Source organism: Cyanistes caeruleus, chromosome 3, assembly GCF_971803275.1.
Source record: "Cyanistes caeruleus chromosome 3, bCyaCae1.hap1.1, whole genome shotgun sequence".
NCBI classification, from domain to species: Eukaryota; Metazoa; Chordata; class Aves; order Passeriformes; family Paridae; genus Cyanistes; species Cyanistes caeruleus.
The window spans coordinates 91,415,044-91,435,782 of record NC_141703.1 but is presented as its reverse complement, the minus strand read 5'-3'; the positions used below and the strand labels follow the sequence as shown (position 1 = coordinate 91,435,782).

Here is a 20,739-nt window from a genome sequence, read left to right as displayed (position 1 = left end):
CATTATTTGGAATCCTAACTTTTAAAATTAAAACCTAGTCAACTTATCTTGATCCAGCTGTGTTCATCTGCAGTCAACAACTGCAGGAAAATAAAATGCCTTGCTTTTTCTCCCTTTTTCTTTCTTGTTACTACAAATAAAAGTGGAAAGAAATTCTTTATGCTTTCATTAATATTTATACAGATAAAATTTCGTAGATCAGATGTTGGTTTTTGGTTTTTTTTTTTTACACGTAAAAGTCCGGAAAATATCATCCAGTTGACGTCAACTTCATTAAAAAACTGCAAAGTCATCCCCCAAACTGACTGATTCTTTATTGTCTGTGATGAGTACCAAGGAACAAATATTAGCCTTATAATGAAAATTCAATCACATCCTTAACTACTCACAGACTACCACTCTGCTCCACAAGGTACAGGTGAGCATAATTGACAAGATGGATCGAATGATCCAATAGATTTAACTTGTGCAAGTTTTTATGGCAAAGACTTTGTTTCAGCTTAACTCAGTATCGTACCACATTTATCCATGGAGCTAGAGAAACACTAGGAAAAAAAAAAGAAAGCACAGATCAACTGAACTTCCCTCCTAGAAAGAAGACACCTTTATACTAAACAGCAATAAAAGAACAGAGAGAAGACTGGGACCCATCACACAGAGAACATCTTTTATGTATGGGGGAAGATGGGGCTGGAACTTCTTTTGTCTTCATTTTCATTGTGTAGACAGGTAAGCTAAGGCACAAACTGATTAATTGACTGACTTAAAGAGAGCCTGTGGCAAAGGCAGGAATTAAGCTCAGCTCCCCCTGAGGATCAGTCCAGTACCTTAACAAACCCATATCTTTCCGTTCTGAAATGCTGTGGCTTTCCTTTGTAATTAAACAGCATGGGTGTGAGGGGGCCGATTTTAAATGTCATTGTACTGAAAGACCTTGCACTGGTCAAGTGGGGAGGAACTGCCTTGCCAGCCTAAAAAGGCTTCTCCTCTACTTAATTCCAGGCTTCTAAGCTTTCAGAAATAGAAAATATTGCATAAGCAACAGTACTGAGCAATTTTGAAGGCATACTGAAAGAACTTTTTATACTCTCTCATTTAAATAGCTGGTGCTTTTACTGTACATAGTATACAGTTACAGAATAATGTGTATGGGTTTAATGCCTGCTATGATAATATCCAAGGTGAAGATATTGAAAATTCAATTAAAATATAGTTTAGGATATTGGCTTATTTTAATTTTCAGCCTCCTTTACCCTTCATCCACCTCCTGTGCATCCAGGACTGAAGCTCGAGGTTACATGCTGAATTTTTTCCCCTGTAAATCATAATCTGAATTGTACTTCTTCAGCATTTGACTATATGAAACCTCTTAAAATTCTACAGAGTCCCTCTGCTCCTTTAACAGAAGGGGACATTGACGTGGTGAGACAGGAGTAGTTCCTATTAAGGACAAATCCTGATGGGGATCCCAAATTTTTGCCTCTTAGCACTAAGCCCTGGGTTACTCATACTTGCATGAGATTTTTTTAAACCATGGTCACTTTTTTGAGCAGGTTGAGAGAGGGAATGTAACTTATTTCACCACAGAAAAAGCAACTCCCTCCTCTGCAGTTCTCAGTTACCTTTAAACAACAAAACTTTTGCCATCATTTATCTTTCTCTTTCTAGTTGGATCAATGAAGTTCTCACTTTCACTGTGTTGCCTTACATGGTACAGAGAAGAAAACAGAAGTCCTGCTGGGACACAATCAGAGAAACAACTATAATTTCAAGAGGCAAGAAATGAACCAGAATCTCAGAAAAGCTTCAACTGTCCAGAGTTGTCCAGAGTTTCTGCTGATCCTTCCTAAAATATACACGAGAGCACACTGTAGGGCAAGTCCCTCTGGTTGCCTGCTAAGCTGAAGAGGGGTGTCAAGCATCACTGCACATAACAAAACAATGTGCAGTGCTAGGACAAGCACTGCTGGAACAGAAAGGAGATCTTTGTACTATTTTCTCTAACAGTGCTTAGGAACACCTGGTTCTGGAAACTAAACATCAATTTGTTTATGTCAGGTTTGAGGGAACATATACCTGAAGTGTTTATATGGCCTGTCTAAATCTTACCCTGACTGCAGTAATGGCAGGTGTTATCCTTGTCACATGAAATATTATCACTAAACTACTTGCTTCTGAAACTCCTCCAACTTTCCAAATTTTATTATAACAAATTGTATATCTAAAATATTATGCCTTTGGTACTCCTTTATTTCAAGAGGAGCACACAGTTTCCATAATAAGAGGAAAGTAGCACAACAGGTTCCAGGACATTTCATAATCAAACCTGCTCTAGATGTAGCTTACAGAGATGTAAAGATTGAGGTTTAGCACCTGCTGGTCATCAGTCCCCAGAAAACTGAGAAGTGGACTCTTCGAGGCATCCAAAGATTCCCTGCCCTATTTATATCTCATATGAGCCACATACAACCACCTAATAAAAGCTGATCACACCCCTGTTTTACATACAGGGGGACACAAAGCAGAATGAGTCTCATAATTAAGCAATGAAAGAGACTAAACAAAAAAAGCACAGCAGTCTTTTCCTTAGCACATAGTTCCATCTCTCAGAACTGCCTGCAGAGAGACCATTAGTCCCTGCACTTGGGTCCCCACAGATTACGGTGCATTCCTGGAACCAGATGAGCTCTTCCTACCCTCATGGTTCTCACAAGCCCTCCTGCACACCACCCCTAGCATAGACCTTTTTCAGCAGCTGCTTTCATACTGGTTAAGTAGCAAATATCTCCTAGAGCTGACTCTTGCTAAGTCAGAGGCTTGGTGACTTCCAGTGCTTATACCCAACTAGGATGGAGGCCTTGTCCAAGGTGTACATGCAGTGCCCACAGGGCAGAGTTGGAGGAAAGATGCACATCTGCCACAGGGAGGTGAAGGAGGCAAATGGAAGCTTCCTTCTCCAGTGATGTTGTCCTCACACATCACACACTGCTCAGCTCTAGTGTACTGGGAGACCAGTTGGCAGCAAATAAAAAAATAGGCAACATATTAAAACTGGATAGTAACAGGGAAGACCCACCCTGTGTTGCTGTCTTTTGAAGGTGTTGTCCTGTTTGCTGGCTTCCCAGAGGGGATATCTGTGTGCCCTGCTTCCCACATTTTGCTGTGGATCTGAATGTACAGGCACTGCTGCTAGGTGAGCGCCATTTGAATTGACAAACTGGGATTTCTGCTGTGTGCCTCACACTTAACGCAGCCCTGCCTGGGCTTTGAAGGCAACGGCTTGTTGCCTTGGGGTCTGAAACTAACAAAGCCGAGCTGAACAAGCCCAGGGCTCCCGTTGGATTGCTCGATCAAAGACAATATTAAACAGCACCGTTTCCGTAACTACTATTCTGGGGCTCTTGGAAAGCAAGACAAAGGAGATGAAGTTAATTTCTGTTATCATAGCCTGGTGCAGCTGCAAGGGCCCTGGGAGAAGCCATCTTCTCTTGATGGCTTATGCAGCCCGTGTCTTTGCAAGAGCTCCCATTAAGCAAACAGAGCTTCAAAAGCTTGTCAGTCACTTCTGTTCCCCTCCTCCCTGCACCACTGCCAAATCCACCCCATCCCTTCCTCTGGACATCTTCCTTAAAGACACCAGGGAGCTGCCCTCTCCTTGACCATTCCCCTGCACCTCAGCTCTCCCCTTCACCTTTCCTGCCAGCAGCACTGCCCACTACCCTGCCCAGGGAGACTCAAACTAGGGAAGTACTGCATGAGGCACAGGAGTGCTGTGTAAGAGAACTGGACAGAGAACTGCTCCTCCAGGTTCTGCTCTGCCACCAGCTTAGCCCACAGCTTTGGTGAAATATCTTAAACTTCGGTTTCTACATGGTCAGCTGGGATTGATAGGGTCCAGGCTTTTTTTTTTTTTATTTATTTATTTGGGGATTTTTTTGTTTGTTGTTTTGTTTTTTTGTTCATGGCAAACAAAACTGTACAGTGCATCCTATTTCTTTCTAGTCCTAGATGTGATAGGTGATGGAAGTCTCTAAGCAGCATTGCAGAAGAAAGTCAAAGCTATCAAACTATCTCCTGATTAGATGAACTGTTTGGGATATTTGCTGGAATTTTAGGTACTTCTCTTACAAACAATCATTGTCCTGGTCAACAGATTACCTTGAGAGTGCCTGCTGGTCAGCATCAGTGCTGTCCCAAGGACTGCACATAGGTACCTTGGGCTCTGATTTTCCTTCCCCACTCTTCATCCATATTTGAGCATAGAGATTGTTTATGGAAAAGTAGGAGTGTGCTAGAACTTGCTTATACTCTCAGCCTGGTTGCAGTAAGGACAAGGATGAGAAAGCAGGGTAACCATGAAAAGCTTTGAAATGAGATTACTGAAAGGGAGGAAATAGCTCCAGAGAGCTTTGTTTAAAGTCTTCCTCATCACACTGCATGTTATTTCTTTGAGGTCACTCAGATAAAGGCACAAATTTGGGATATGGTATGGAAATAAAGCACACTTGAGACAAGCAGGGTACTGCAAGAACTGGTCTTCATCCATGGACAGAACACCCCATATTTTCATCCTCTCAAACTGGGAGTTTACCTTGGGATTCTACAATCTAGGGGGATGTCCCCAGCAACCTGACTACTCCTGTACTGGAAGCACTCTTTGCTAACAACTGGCATCTAGGATTTCACAAACTGGTTTCATTCAAGTTTTCTCTTCCCTCTAATCTCAAGTTCCACAATTAGTTGAAAATAAATTAAAATAGAGAAAAGTCTCGCTGGAAAAATTCTGGATAGATCCAATACTGATGCCCATGAAATGAGCAAAAATGCAACATCAAGAGAGATACAAGGGGGTCCAGCCATTTGCTGATACCATTCACATCTCCCTCATGTCAGACATTTTCCTACTTAGTGGTCAGTACAGATCTTCAACAATTTCTGAACAAGACTGCCCATTCTAACAGTTGAGGGCAGGAAAAGAAAGAAAGAGCTGTTCTCAACCCAGAAGAGAAGTAGCCAGTCTTCAGTTTTAAAGCAAATCTTCTAGATGTAAATTGCTGCATAATTTAAGTTTATTGAACATCTAACACCAGGAAATGTGCAATTCATGAAATTTTCAGTGAAGATATACGAATGAGGGTTTCCGATACATTTTTAAAATGTGAAATTATCAAAGTTTTATGCACTGTCGACTTCGGCCACATACGGCAGAGTTAATTGAAAGCGCAGTCCTGGCTTTAAAGGTGTCCCCATGAAAGTGGCAATGTGTGTTTTATTGTCTCTTAGTCATTTGCAACTCAAAGGTGCCCAAATTTATGCATGAGAAAGTGTTTCTTCCAACTGCCAGCCTGCTCTGCAAGACACTATTGAATCCAAGAATCCGGGTAGATGCTTTATTGCTTGCATTCACATCACTGGCCCTGTAGTTTCTGCAAACTAAATTTTTGTGCTTGGCTTTCCAAGATGCAACCCTTATGCTCTGGATCAGACCCTACAGGAAATTGGCTTGGAGTGAGTTAAAGATCCTCTGCTTGGAGAACCCTCAACAGGGGGAACAAAGAAGACAAGAAAAAACTGCATTTCATAGCACTGGGAAAGAGCAGAAGGATAAAGGTATCCTCTCACTCAGTAGGGCAGAACAATCTTTGATAAAAGGACACAGTTACAACTAAGATAAAAGGAAAAGTTACAGCTCTTCCCCTCGCAGACATGTCCCAGTGTCGGATTTCTGTAGCCTCAAGTTGGAACAGGTACTGCCAGGGACAACCAAACTGAACAGCACATCCTTAACCTCCTAGAGAGAGACAGCATAAATCCAGCCTGAAGCCTCTGCTCCATGAAATTGGATTAGGGACTCTACTTTGGGTCTGCCTAAACCAGACAAATAGCCCTTACAGTTATTTTTTTTTTTATTCTTCCTTGTTTTTTTCCACATAAAAAACTCTGGAAAAGCAAAAAGTCATTGAAGAAGGGTTAGGCAATCTTCTACCCCACAACAACAAACAAGGCCACAGAACAGAACTCAAATTCCAACGCAAAACTGATGGTTTTCTAAAAAACATTAGGTCATACTTTCTCAGTGGTGCAGGAGGTAGACATCATAAAAGTGGTTGGACTACTCAGTTTTACTCCAAGAACATCTAGGTCCCTCGTTTTGGTTCATAAAGCTGCAGCATGGAAACATGAAGTGGGATAGGTGGTTAAAGTTTAATGCAGGGAGATGAAAGAAAGGAGCATGTTTTCCCCTTCTTTGCAGCTGCAGCGAGCCAACATCAGCAGCAAAAGAAATTGGCCACACTGACTGGAGACTGCAGAGCAGACCCCACACTGTACATTTTACAAATGCAACAGAGCTGCCCACCTCCAAAACTTCCAAGGGAAATACACAGTTTCAGCTCTCTTTCTGTGGCCACCATCCCCAATATTGCTGCTGAGATACCTGCAAGGGCAAAGGCACTTCTGCTCATGTAGCCAAGCAGTTCTCAGCCATCTGCAGTGACAAGTAGGGGCTCTTCCACAGCCTGCCTTCAGCACAGCAAGCCAAGGAACAGAGATCTTGGGACCAGGCTGCTTTTGGATATGCAAACTTCTTTACCTGTGTCTGTGTGGCAGGTCCAGACTTATTTTTCTTGCCTACTATCTAGCACTTTGTGCAAGTCCCACTGAATGGTGGAAGTCACAGAGCCCTAACATGTATAGTGGCTAAAAACACAACTGGAGAGAAAAATTAGACCTCTCCAAAGCAGGACAGAGCCCAGGGATTAATGTGCTTTCTGAACTGTGGGACAACCATGTTCCAGATCCTGCTCTATTTTGGAACAGAAATAGGTTTCAATGTCTTATATTGCACTGGCTTAGAAGCAGTCTCCGCTTCTTTCAAAAAGGCCATCCTGGCCATGAGAAATCCTTCTTTGTAACAGTCTACATAAGAAACCCATATTTTCCCAAACAGTGTCTCTTTTTACTATTTGCATGATCATTTTTACAGCACCAGCTGAGGCTACTAACAAAAGTAGTGACTACATAGTATCACTGAACTTTTTTCACTTAGTTCAAACATGGGAATGGCAGAAAAGCAAAACAAAAAAATTTACTTTGAGAAGGGTTTCCCTTTCTATGAACTTTGCTATTAGGTAATGCTGCTGTTAGACATCTATACAGGAATTTGAGAAAATGGATGTCTGGGTAATTTTTGATTTTGCCTTTGAAGTGCTTGGGTTTTCCTTCAGAAGTTCAGCACACCAATAAAACCACAAGTTTGCCACCAATTGCCCTCCTCCTTATAACACCCTGGGTCTCTCTTTTCCTTTCAGAGTTGCAGTTCATGCAACCCAGAGAGGGGACCTAGAGCTCCATCCTGTACAGCCAGTTGCAGGAATGTATTTCAAGGTCTCCTGCTGTTGTGCCTTTGCCCCAATAACTAAAGGAGGCAGCAGCAACACGCTCTGGCTCAACCGCTGGGTGCAAAGCGACAAACGTTCTGCCGGGGTTAGAATGAGATTAGCAAAATCCTACGGAACAATGATTCGAAGGTGCTGTAACAAATCAATTTCCTGCGTGCAAAAAACACAATTACTACACAAATTATCTTGCTCTCACTCCATTCCTCTCCCTGCAGTGAGCCAGGGCTGAGAAACCTCATCCTTTGGGCTGCAAACATAAAGTCCCTCCTTTTAGGTGACACTGTGAATGGTAGGAGCAGTAGATCTCCACCTCCCTTGATGAGCTGTGCCACTAGAGGGCCCACAGATTGCCAGAATAATACAGGGGAAACAATAGGTCCATTGGTCTTTGAACTTATATTCCAATTTCTCCATCTCCATGAGCAAGCACACTGCCATTCCAGAGCAACTCATATCTGCCAACACAGATTATCACCTCTGGAGTTGCTAATCTTCTCCACTTTATCATCTTTTATTTAATTTCTCACATCTCCCAGTTTTCCTGTTGTGGCACAAATGCAGAATCTCTACCTAATGCAAAGGTGGGGATAAGGGGGGATTTTTTCTTCTTTTCAAGGCTTGCACATTTTTTAAAGAGGAGATTCCAACATCAAAAATCAACACATTCAGCACAGACAACCCAAGCCTACAATGTTTCTTGTCTCTGGTTCAGAGCCAGAGCCCAGCTGCACTCCCACTGCACCACATCTGAGCTGATGAGTTCCCCCACCCTGCTGGGGTGCCTGTGGTAAGGATGTCATCACCAGCAGCCACCTTGAACATAACAAAGCTAGTCAAAAAGTCTAATCTGAGTAGCATCAATTTCCACCCAGAGTCAGCTGTCTCCACGTTTTGTTCCCTGGCACTGCTGAGCTGCTGAGGCCATCAAACAGGCCTTGCACTGACTGGGAAAGATCCAGCAACACTGAACAGTCTGGACTGCATGTGATGCAAAATGGTGCTCCTTGCTTCCTGCCCAGGAAACAGATTGCAATTTGCATAGTGCTCTACCTGAGCTAATAAACTATGATGAACTCTCTCTGGGTCCACATCCATGGCACAAATAATCTTCAGTCTGGATCATTCCCGTTATGTATCCTGGCTCTTTCACTCAAGCCACAATACCTTTTGCCTCTGGAAGTCCATGGTGCCAGCCAGCATCCACTACAAAAGTTGCTCTCAATTCTGTCAGTTCCCATTAAACCAAGCAGCCAACACCAGCAATCTCACTCTTCAGTTCTTGTTGTGGGTGAGATTAGAGCAAACCAGCTGGGCAACCCCCATGTGCTGCTGGTCCACTTGGCAGTCTCCTGCCATCTTGTTCTCCTGCTGCCTCCCTCGCAGGCCCAGCTCCCTCCAGCTCACTGATGGCCCTGGGAGGGCTCAGCTCTTGTGACACACGCCAGGAATGCTACAAGCTCAACCACATCAACCTCTGAGCCTGAAGGAACCAGTCCAGTGTTCAGTTACCCATTTTGGAAACGTGCAAGGTAAAGAGAGAGCAGGGCCTATGTGTGCCACGTGTGTCAACGGGGAACCTGCCAAAGCCTAACACAACTCACAGGACAGAGTTACAGACACGGGGTTTTCACCTTCCTTGGCATCCAGCAGGCTTCCTTTGCCCACCTAACAGACAAATCTGAATGAACACTCCACTAAAAGAAAGGAAAAAGGGCTTTGAGTTAAGCAGCTGATACAATCAGGATTTCAATTGTTAATATAGAAGACTTCCTTGCATATCTTGAGCCAGTATTTGCATCACAGCAGAAATAATACAAGGCAAGAAAGAAAAACACTTTAAAGAATACGGCTCTTTGTCAGACTAGAAGTATTAGCTGTGATTCAGAAATTAATGACAGCATAAAAATCTATTAAGGCATCTAGACTGTCTCTCAAGGGACCTTTTCAAGCTTGTAGTGCATGGATTATTCTCCAGGGCTCTGCCCAGCCAAACTTCAGATGTCCCAAATGACAGCAATTCCACCATGATTCTTAACAAAGCTATATCACCATCTAATCTCTTTCTTCCATTAAGTATTTTTCCTCTCCTGGCAATTTTTTCTTTCCTCCTCCATATTTTCTGTCATGAGAGATTCTTCTGGCTCTGAGTCCAGAGTAGACAATTCTTCATGCCTTCCCAGTATGCCTACATCATTAGCATAGCTCCTCTTTAGTCATTTAGCCAAAACAGCTATATATTTAGCTCTCACAAGCATTCTTCATAAGTCAGTCCCTCCAGCCCCTTAATCATTCTCCTTGCAATCCTCTGAATTCCCTCTAATTTTGTTTACATCTTTCTGGAATTGAAGTGCCCGGAACCAAGTGCTGTAAACAACAACAGCTTGTTATCTGGCTAGACTGTAATTCTGGTGATCACAGCACAGGCCCTGCACATGCCATGCACACACAGACACATGCACATGCTCGTCCTCTGGTTCAGACACAGCATCGCTACAGGACACGAGTGCTGCTCACTAGACATTCTCTCCTCCACAGTGACACCAGCTGGGTCTCTTTCAAGGGAATCCACTTCCAAAAAAAAAGTGAGGGCAGATCTTCAGTGCAGCACTTTCAGCTGCCTGAAGGCTCAGGACAGACACCAGCTATTGGCTGCACTCAGGTAACATTTTCAAGTTTTTGATAACACCTATAAAGGCCACAATTTTCAGAACTTTTTTTTGTTTTAGATGACAGTTGAGACTTTGATGTAGTCTTATGACAGCAGATAACACATCACAGGAAGGCCTTTAAGCACTTGTGCCTTAATCTGTTCTTGAAATTCAAGTTGGAATTTTTCCAACAAAACAGCTTTTTATTCTATATTAGAAAAAATGCCATTTTGATGGCGTCTTTGCTTCAACAAACTTCTGGAGAACTTGAGAAAGAGTTCAGAAAGAAACCTGTCAAGGTTCCTGCCAGCTCTCAAGACATCTGAATCACAGAATATTCTGAGAGTTGAAAAGGACCTACAAGGATCATTGAGTCCATCTCTAGAGTGGCCCATATGGGGGATGAACCCAAAACTTTGGCATTATTTTTACCAAGGCACCAAGGAAAGGTGGCAGCTCCAGAGGGTTTCTTCTAGATCAAGGTCACCCTAAGCCCCTCCCTGCAACATGTTCAAAACCTCTCCTCACTTAACATCCCCAGTTCTGAAAGACTGACAGAGCTATTACTCCTGTGTGTGGAAGGAAAGCAGAGCCTTGAAGTCTTCTGCCTCCCCAGTATGTTTCACATAGCTGTGTGAAACACAGCAGCTTCAACAAAGCTTCAAGCATCCAGGAGAGCTTGAAGTGTTTGTTTCAATTTTTGTGGTGATTTGTATCACACTTTGGTCAGCAGGAAGAAGAGAAAAACACCAAAAACTCTTGGGGTTGACCCTGGGATGAGCAGAGCCTACATGCAGGAGTCTTGTGAGGTTCCCTGAAACCTGAAGAAAAGGCTAATGCTACAGATATTTACATGAGGGTAGACAGAGCAAGGCCAGCCAGAATGGCCTTTTCTTTCTTCCTTTCTTTCCTCTGTGCACACAGCAGGCCAAAGGAGAAGGAAGACTGCACTTCTGACGGTGGTTCTAGGTCCCTCTGGGGCAATGCCACAGATCATTTACCTCATGCTGCAGCTGGACTTTTTTTTTTATCAACATCCCAATCTGTTGCAGCTCTGTGGCTGCTGGATTGTACAAAAGCCAGTCACCAGTAGGCACCTAGGATACACAAAAATGGAGGAGAGCTTATTTACCCTCACTTCAGCTCCCACTGTTTCCTGCCTTCCATGCCTTAGTCTGGCCTAGACTACAGACAGCTCTTACACCACTTGAGCAAGCATGATTAATTTTTTTTTTCTTTGAATCATCAAGAAATTACGGTTCATAAAAGCCCAACATCGATAGAGCATGGCTCTTCAGGATAAATAGTTTCTTTCTTCTCCAAGAGATCTAGAAGTACAGAACATCTCAGAAGGCCATGCCCAGGTCTGTCCTGCTCAGCTACCCAAACTGAGACTGGACAGAACACAACCATGCTGGACAGACAGAGCCTGTGCTGTTGAGGAAGTTAGACCAGCAAGGCTGTGTTGATGAAGGCAACAGCCAGAGTACAGACTTGCTAATTTTACTGCATCCAGTTCATAAAAAAATGCATAGCTATGCAAGGAAGGTGGGCTCAGGCTGTACTGCTTTTGAATATGTTGCTGTAATTGAAAAACAATGCAACTTGTGCATGCAAGAAAGCCTCCTTTTATCCTCTTCCTTCTATTCCCAGAAACTTTTCCATGAAAGTGTAGGAGTCAATTGTGCCCTTTCCACTCTCTAGGCTGCATTTCCTTCCCAGGTGACTGGAAGCATGACTAAGTTGCCACCTTACACTGAGGCTATCGCAGAAAGATGAGGAGAGGTAGCCATGCCACAGAAACAATTCTGTTTCACTGCAACAATCTCTTGCCATGTCAAGATAGGATGCAAATGTGCTATGAATAATGGTCACTCCAAAAGCACACATAGCTACACAGACACTCCTATCAGCAATCGGGCTGCATTCACCTCCTGAACTAACATTCATGACAAGCCCCTTGCACAAAACACAACTCTGGACCAGATTTGTTAACATTTCTCAAGCATATTTACCATGCAACTTGTGCATTTTCTCTAAGATGCACACACTCAAATGCATATGCATGCATATATATATATATGTATATGTGTGTGTGTATATATATGTATATATATATATATGTGTATATAATCTTCTGTTCCTTACATGCACCTTCCCAAAAGCCAAAGAAGAGCTATTCAAAGGCCATACCTTTATGTACAGATCATGTATACAGGCACAAATAAAAATGGATGTTTCAATCCCACTGTACAAAGTACCTTTACAAGGCAAAGGGAAGATACATCACTATATGAAGGTATACCTTCACGACAAAAGTCTAAATGCATTTACACTTCAAAAATTCCATAGATGCCCCTTTGAATAACCCCTCCTTCCTGCAGGCAAAACCTTACCAGCAAATCTCTCTTTTTCCAGACACTCAAGTATAGATCCCCCCAGTCAGCCTCTCCAACATCCACAGAGGGAAGTCAGGTAGCAATGCACTGGCTGCAAGGCTCATGATCACAGAGAGTCTTGCTCCCTTGGTGGAACTTTGGGTCAGCTGCCGAGGGTCAAGCACAGCCAGGCTCCAAGCAGGTGCAGCAACCAGAGTGCATGCAGAAGAATATTAATAGTTATTGTCCTAGCAAGTTGTAAGGATTAATTGGTTCTGGCCTGCAACTCCCCATCAATGTAAGTGCTTAGGGGCAGAGGGGAGGGAGCTGTGATTACACACTTACATTGCATACTCATATGCTATTGATTTCCCAATTGGAAAGGCCCACAGCCTTTCGTTTGTCTCCTTGCTCGCTCCCTCCCTCATCCCAGTGCACATGGCCTGCCTGCCACATCTTCCCCCTCCCAACAGCACAATCAACAGAAAAAGGAGAGGAACATCCTCTTTTGGGAGAGCTCTGCCAAGCCAGAAAGAAATGCAAAAACCTACATCCACAAGGTCACACAGAGGCAGACTCTAGGGAAGGGAACAAATTTCAAGAACTGAGTTTCCTTTGGATGCTTTATATAATCTAGGGACTGCAAAAGCCAGACTCAGCTCACAGTTGAGCCCACAACTGTGATTACACTCACCTTTGCTTTAAGCCAGAGCCCCTCCTCTGAAGCCTGCTTTGCCATGCTATCTTTTTTTTGAATAAAACAAACCAACTCTTAAAAAAAAAACAAACCAAAAAACAAAACACACAACACACCAACCTGCCTTAATTGGATATGTATACCCTCGCATTGCCTCCAAAACCATCTCCTCCCAGAGGTACTGTTCAAAGTCCAGTACCTCTGCAGCTGACAACCACTGAAAAATCCTATTTTATGCTTGTGGATGACCAATAAGCATGGCTAGTGTAAAGGGCCCTTTACCCTCAGCATGTGGGCATGCAGAATTTCTTCCCCAGGAGCATTAAAACAGCAGATATGGCCAGTAAGACTTCACTGTGAGACAGAATGCTTCTCTGGCTCAGAAAAATTAGAGTAGCAGCCCTTGTGGTGCTTTTCCTTCCATGCAGGTGAGCAGGGCAATGCTGCCACACAGGCAGGCAACCTACTGGAGGCTTGCCTCAGAAGGAAATCCCTCAGCTTCTGGGAAACTCATCAGCATCAGCCAAAGTACCACAGTCCAATGGCATAGCACAGAATCAAACCTGGGCTTCTTTTTCCTGTGCCTGTTTCTGTAAAAATCATGTACTCCCAGCATTTTTTTTTTCCTTTCCATGCTGATTGCAGAGATGCCTGCCCTTCACTGACACCAGGAGAGGGCTGTGTCTCACACTCACCTACACATGCCCTTAGATCCCTCTCAGAGTGGGACAGGATGGTCTGTGCTGTGCTTGATATTTTTGATTTTATCATGGATAAACTGACAGCAGGAAGAGTACATCAGCTGCCAAAATCATTGCTCATTTAGTACGAGCAGCAAATGAAACTGTAATGCACCTTTTTAAGGAAAGGGGAGTATCAAAGAAGCAAAGATTCATGCTTCCTATGGGCACCACAGACAGCAAAATTCTGCATCCTTACAGCATCATTTGGACAAAGGACAGGATATTTGGCAAAACACACATCCCTGTGTTCAAAGGCACACGTGAAAGACTTTTCCCAGACTCTTCCAGGATGTCTTTGTCTGGTAACATTATAGACTTCACTCAGATCATTCAGTCCTTTAACAGCCTCTGCCAGACAACAACCACTTCAGCTGATCCTCTTCCACAGAAAAATCCATCAGGTGCCCAGAAAAAAGGGCATCCCTTGCCCTTACTCTTCTTCATTCATGCCTCTCCAGGCAACCGCACACAACACCCAGCTGCTGCTGCAGGACCTGTACATCAGCATCCCTTGTCTAACCCAGTCCACACACAGGTCTAACCCAGACCTGTACATCAGCATCCCTTGTCTAACCCAGTCCACACACAGGTCTAACCCAGACCTGTACATCAGCATCCCTTGTCTAACCCAGTCCACACACAGGTCTAACCCAGACCTGTACATCAGCATCCCTTGTCTAACCCAGTCCACACACAGGTCTAACCCAGACCTGTACATCAGCATCCCTTGTCTAACCCTTCCTAAGCAACTCAGCCTTGCACAGGGTAAATCTGCTGGGGGAAGGGTCTGGGCCCCACCAGCAAGGCTAGGCTCACTCAAGGCTTAGAGAAGGCACAGCCAGCACACAGAAGGGGTGTGCACTCCTAAAGCACTGGTTCTGCCAGAAGCCTAGGATGAGAGAAGCCGTACTCTTCATCCTGACTGGAAGGAAAACGTGAAATGAGAAACTATAAAAGAGCACATCTCCTCCTCAGACTATTAGTGCATTCCAAGGCTGAAAATGAGTTCCCAAAAACATTGGGAACAGGGTTCTTTGTTACAGAATGAGTAAAACTACTGTGTGAAAAAAAGATATCTGAGACTAAAAGATGAAGCAAATTTTTACATATGATAACAAAGCCCTTTGAGCAGGTAGCTGAGTGCTGAGATTCATAACAGCTAGAGGAAATGGGTTCTTACTTGTGTAATTATTGATTATTATGGTCAGCAATCACTGGATAGAACTGGAAGAAACACTTGGGATATATTTTCAATGCTCCTTCTTTTCAGATAAAAAGCCTTCTCTTCTTCTTCCCTGTCCTAAGCCTACAAGAAAAGTATTTTGTTTCACATATTGAACCTCTTCATCATTTAAGGGAATGCAAGACAGCTGAGTGAGTTGTCACCTCATCAATACCATCCAGCCTGTGAGAGCTTCCCTTGCCTTACTCAAGAAGGGAGAACTGGAAACAGATAGGAAGAAAAGTGTATTCAGGAGAGCAGAAAAAGTGGTGTTTTTTTTTTTCTCTCCAGTTGGCAGTATCTAAATGTTATCCAACCACATCACAATCGCCCCATGCTGTTCCCCATACACCACAATGTCACCACTGGCACACACATTGCTGGTCCTCCCTCTCTTCTCCCCATCCATTACACATTATCAGCACAGAAACACTCGGGTGCATGCTTCCGTCCATATAGATTGCACATACCTCACGCATTAACAAACACATCATTTTTCACACCCACATTGCCCAGTAACGTTGTAAAACATGAGACTTTACAGATAATATTTGTGCTGTGTACCAACCTAGAGCATCCTATTCTACTTACCCGACTGCTTCTGTGATTTCTTTCATCAGACTCATTCCCCATTCAAGAACATCCTTGAGCAGCTCAAAAAACACATTATAAATAAATGCTGCCAGGACTGTGCAGGCCAGTTCTGCATGTCCTTTCCTAAACCATTTACTCCACTAAATTGGCTGTGGAGGTAGCTTACTGTTTGTTTTTTTTAAACACAAAGTCTTTTACAATTAACCAATTAGGTGGGGTTGTCAGGGAGGTTCATGAAAACAAGCTGGGATTTTTTTAGCAAATTGCTGATTTGAAACAGCTGCTATTTTTCAAGGGAGAGAATTTGTTTAGAAGAATTTTCAACTTAAAGCAATGCTGAAGGAAATGTATAATTTGTCAAGGCATTCATTTTTTAAAATAAAATGCTCAGGGTGAAGAAATAAAAATTAATTTTCATATTGACAGCTAAGTTAGAGTAATAGTAGGTGAAAGTGCAAACATCAACACAAAATTCTTCTAAATTATCTGAATGAAATCTTTTTATAGACCCTAATCATTTGCTTCTCCACCCCATACTCATACACCCATTTTTGACTTGGCTGGGGAGGGCAGAAGGAAAAGAAAAAATTCAGCTTTACAATCCAACAATCTGATCTCTTTCAGAAGCTTTGAGGCACATTGCGCTAAGAAACGAATCAATTCGAGGGAAGAGCTGCAGCATGCCACTAGAAAATCCTAGAAAATCCCACCCACCAGCAGTGCTGGGCTGTGTAGCACTTTTATTGCTCCAGCCCCCGCAGGGCAGGAGGGCCAGTGCACCTTGCAGGAGGAGCAACCATCCCGCCTCCGAGCCACCTGCCTCCCGGAGAGGAGTGGACGTGCAGCAGCAGAGAAACGCCAGGATCCGAATCCGCCACCAAAATGAGGAAACACAGTGATGGGGGAATATGGGGGGGGAAAAAAAAAAAAAAAAGAAAATCCTCTGTGCAGGACTTGTAGCATCTAACCTAGGGGGAAAGGAGCAAAGGCTGACCGTGTGCCAAAGCCCCTGAGGCCAGGCAGGCAGGGCTTTGCACGGTGCCTGGCAGAGGCGCAGGGGGAGGCGGGCTGCGCTGGCCGCTTGGCACCGTGGAGCCCCTGGCTCTGCTGCCAGCCTCAGCTGCGCTTCCTCCCCGCACCCCCAGCGCCTGCTATACAGCCTTGCTGCCCTTCTCCGCCACGGCCGGAGCTCTGGGAGAGCGGAGAAAGACAGGGAGCTGCGCTCACCCCGACACCCCCAAGCGGACGGCGAGGAAAAGGGGACAGAGGGCACGGCCAAGTTTTGGGGAGCTCGCAGAGGTGCGGGCTCGGCTGCCTGGCTCTGGAGGCGTGTGCGCACAGAGGTCTTGGGAGCTTCTGCCCGGGGTCACTGCCTCCCAAAGCCTATACTGCCGTTCCCTGGGGTAAGAACTCCACAGAGTTGTGCTCAGCAGGGTTAGAGAAGCGTTCAAGGCTTGTTGCCACGGCTTTCAGTGAAAAACAATTAATTTGAAATAAATATTGTGGGGGAGAGTGGGGTTATGTTGGTTTGTTGGGTCTTTTTAAGGACAAAATACTTTCCCACCCCTTTTTAGCTCCTTCAAATATCTTCAGGCTTGCTTCAGGCAGTGCCCTACTCCTCCCATGCAGCCCCTGAACTCCTGCCTCCCCATTCCCTCACTCTTCACATCGAAGAAAGGAAATTACTGCTGGCTATGAAGCTAGATCCAGCAGTGCTCTGGTTAATATCATGCCAGAAGTTTGGGAGCAGTCAAAAAAGCAGCTCCAGGTTTGCAAGCACTCATACAACACCACACCATCCTATCCCATCTCCAAACCTAGGGAGGGCAAACCTAGGTTGCCTCTGCCTTTGTAGAGGGTACCTGATAATACAGACCTCAAAAGACCTTCCCTGAAGCCTTCAAACCGAGACTAGATGTGGCTGATACAACTGTGGCAGTACTAACTCACTGAAACAGAAGCTAAAAGCCTGTCCATGCCTGTAGCCTGCCATGAGCTCCAGCTGTAAGGATGGACTAAAACAGCTCCTGGCTGTGCTAGCATTGGGTCACAACTCAGGGAAGGCTTGTGACTTGAAAACACTGCGTGGAGCAAGCGCTGTGGTCTACAGGCTAGGAAACGTGCATCGGAGAGACAGGCAGTGCTCCGAGTCGGCGCGAGCTGCCGACGTCCATCCTTCTTGACAGCTCTCTGTCTAATCCTCCAGAGCAGGGCAAAGTTCACACCAAGCTACACAACTTCATTGCTGACATTATCTACTTATGCTACACAGTTCTCCTCTTACCCCGTGTACAACCTATGTGCTGGGAAAAAATCCTCCTTCCCTGTCAAGAAATAGCCACTTGAGAGCAAGGAAGGAAGTCAGCTGGAAGATGCTGGTGTTGGATTCACAGTCCAGACTTCAGAGAATGGAAGTTGAGAGAAAATATGTGACAGTGAAAAGCATTTGTAAGAGACCCAGAAATGGGAGAAGTGAGACTGTATGAAAAGGAGCACTCAGCAAATGTGAGAAGGTGGCAAAAAATGAAGGATTCCATAGTGAGGGCTTGCAGGAGTGACAGGTGTGAGGCTGCAATAGAAAGCATGTGTGTGACAGGGAGCCCGCCTGTACCGGAATTTGCTTAGTAGACACAAAATAGAAGAGAACAGTACATGCAAGACTGTGTGTAAAAGTAGGAGCTAAGGGGAAGTGAGGAAGCTGTGACTGGAATATCTCCATGCACGGCACTCCTGCACTAATATGTACAGGAGTGAGAAAAAAGCACCGTGAAAAAAGCCGTGTGCGAGCGACATACGCTCTAAGGGTGCAGCTCACTGTGAATGCAAGACCGTGAGGCACAGAGTAGGCCAGATAGTGTACATCTAAGTTCTTTAGTTATATTTTCACCTATGTGTATGCATATGTGTGCACACACAGGCTTACAAGGCTAGTGCAGCAGGATAGGCAAGGGATTTTAATATGCAAGCAACCTCCAACACTAGTGTTCAGGATGGAGGCTTGAAGGAGGGAGGGGGGAAAGGGGAAGGGAGAACGTGAGCATGAGAGAAGCAGACTCTCCAGGAATTGCATGTGCTAGGGAGCTAGAAGTGTATGTGCCAGAGTGAGTTTATTCATCTTCCCTGCTATATCCCTGAGAGAGTGTGTGTGTGTGTGTACAGGAAGGACCACTGATGTGTGTGTGAGTGTGGATCATGCACAAGCTGCAATTTTGAAGGCTATGATTATATGTACATGTGTGACATGTATTAATACATACAGCATGGAATGCATTAACCCTTAACTCCTGTTTACAGAAAGCATCTCAAAACCAGCTAGCATGCCTGTCATCACTTCGAACTAAATTCCATACTCACACTTGGCTCTTAAAGCAAGAAACCCAGCTGGCAATTCTCCACCGAACAAAACCCCATACCCAACAAATTTTCATCTCCTGTCTTTCCTCCATCACTCTCTCTCTCTCTCTCTCTCTCTCTCTCTCTTTTTTTTTTTTCCTCTCCTCCTGATATAGAGGGGAAGGACATAGTGTTTTCACAGACAGACCAGAGGCATAGAGATTCCTCTAACCTCCCCCTTTCCAGAAAAAAAAAAAAAAATAATAAAAAACCCACAAAACAAAACAAACAAAAAAAAAAAACCCACCCCAAAATAAACTTAACACATATCTCCTCAGGAAGGTAAAGAATCAAGGAGGAGAATCAGTACTTGTGACCCAAAGTGCTGAGAAACAGTGGTCGTGGATGGAGGGGATGCCACCTTCACCCACCACTCTTTTCCTTTGCAAATCTTAACTGTACTCCCCCCACTAACTCCCCCTCTGCAAAAGCATAAATACAGCAGCAAAGTCAGTCACATGCAGTGCCCTCTAACCATAGGATTCACCAACAGCGATCTCTCCTTGGCTTATTTCCTGAGGCAAGGGGGGGGGGAGGTTTGGAGGGGAAAAGGGGGGGAGAGGAATCTCCAGCTTCCAGCTCCATGTTTCAGGCCATCCTCAGTCCATCAGCCTCAATTAAAGCAGAAGGGTTTGAGGAGGTTGCGAGAAGGAACTCGCCACATACCTTGCAAGGAGAAGAGGGACAGGAAGAATCCCAGCACCCAGATACTGTGCAGCCAGTAGGTCCTCATGCTTCTCTCTCACTCGCTCCGCTTCCTCTGCCTTTTTCTCCGTCTCTTCGCTTCTGCCTCTCTCTCTCTCTCAATTTATCTTTTTTTTTTTTTTTTTTTTTTTTTTTTTCCCCTCTTCGCTCCTCTCAAAGAAAATGGGATTCGTGTCTCCCTTCAGTCCCTCTGGGCTCTGCTTTGCCAGCTCTGACAATCCAGTCGCAGCGCAAGCTGACCCGCGGTGGCCAGATTCCCAAATAACCTCTCACTCTCCCCTTCAAGTGCTGGAGAAAGGGGGGGCCAGGTTGGATGCTCCACCGTAGCCTGGGCTGGCTGTAAACACAGAGAATCTCTCTGTCTCTCTCCTGCAGCTCCAACTAAATGCGACTGTACTTAAACAAGCAATGCCTTATAGGACAGCGCTCAGAGCAGAACAGATCCCACCTCTGCCACCTAGTGTTGCAAACCAGCTCATTTATTTCATTTTTATATATATAAATATATATATATACACGTTATGCTATAGAAATATGGTTCCCTCATTCCTGTACAAATGTATCTCTTGGATCACAGTCTGTGAGCCATTCCAGGCTCGAGAGTCCCTCAGGTTCCAGCTCCAGTGCACACAGGGAGGCTATTCAGCAAAGGAATATTCCTCATTGCCACAGCAAGAGGCACAGCCGGGCAGGTTCGGTTTCTCAGCAGAGTTCTGCTTGACAGATTCTGAAGCAAGGGTCTCTCTGCTGCTGGTGTCACTGCCGGGCAGTACACTGGGGCCAGAGGGACATTCAGATGCACCAACTGTAATTACAGAGCTGCCAAGGCCTCCAGGAAAAAATAGCAAGCATCAACCTGCATTAATCTTTGCTGGATCTCCTGTGACTTCCCTGCAATTTCAGGGGGACCAGAAATATTCCTTCTATAAGGGAAATCCAGCTTGAAAAACAACCATTTG

The 20,739-nt window shown here is 44.6% G+C and overlaps 1 protein-coding gene and 2 long non-coding RNA genes across 4 annotated transcripts in view; 1 reads left to right on the top strand and 2 right to left on the bottom strand.

Annotated features, from left to right (window-relative positions):
- Window positions 1–15,835, bottom strand: part of LOC147654342 (uncharacterized) — a 49,441-nt gene extending 33,606 nt beyond the window's left edge. The window contains exon 1 of the long non-coding RNA XR_015284983.1: window positions 15,680–15,835. This is a non-coding gene — a long non-coding RNA (uncharacterized LOC147654342). The remainder of the gene's footprint in view (window positions 1–15,679) is intronic.
- Window positions 1–20,169, bottom strand: part of LSAMP (limbic system associated membrane protein) — a 977,049-nt gene extending 956,880 nt beyond the window's left edge. For both annotated transcript variants that reach the window (XM_023941306.2, XM_086882857.1), the window contains exon 1: window positions 19,742–20,169. In XM_023941306.2, the coding sequence (XP_023797074.1) occupies window positions 19,742–19,808 (67 nt within the window). In that variant the 5' untranslated portion in view covers window positions 19,809–20,169. The remainder of the gene's footprint in view (window positions 1–19,741) is intronic.
- Window positions 479–4,733, top strand: LOC147654343 (uncharacterized). The gene is made up of 2 exons (XR_015284987.1): window positions 479–729; window positions 1,669–4,733. It is a non-coding gene; the product is annotated as an uncharacterized LOC147654343 (long non-coding RNA).
- Window positions 20,170–20,739: the final 570 nt, after the last annotated feature.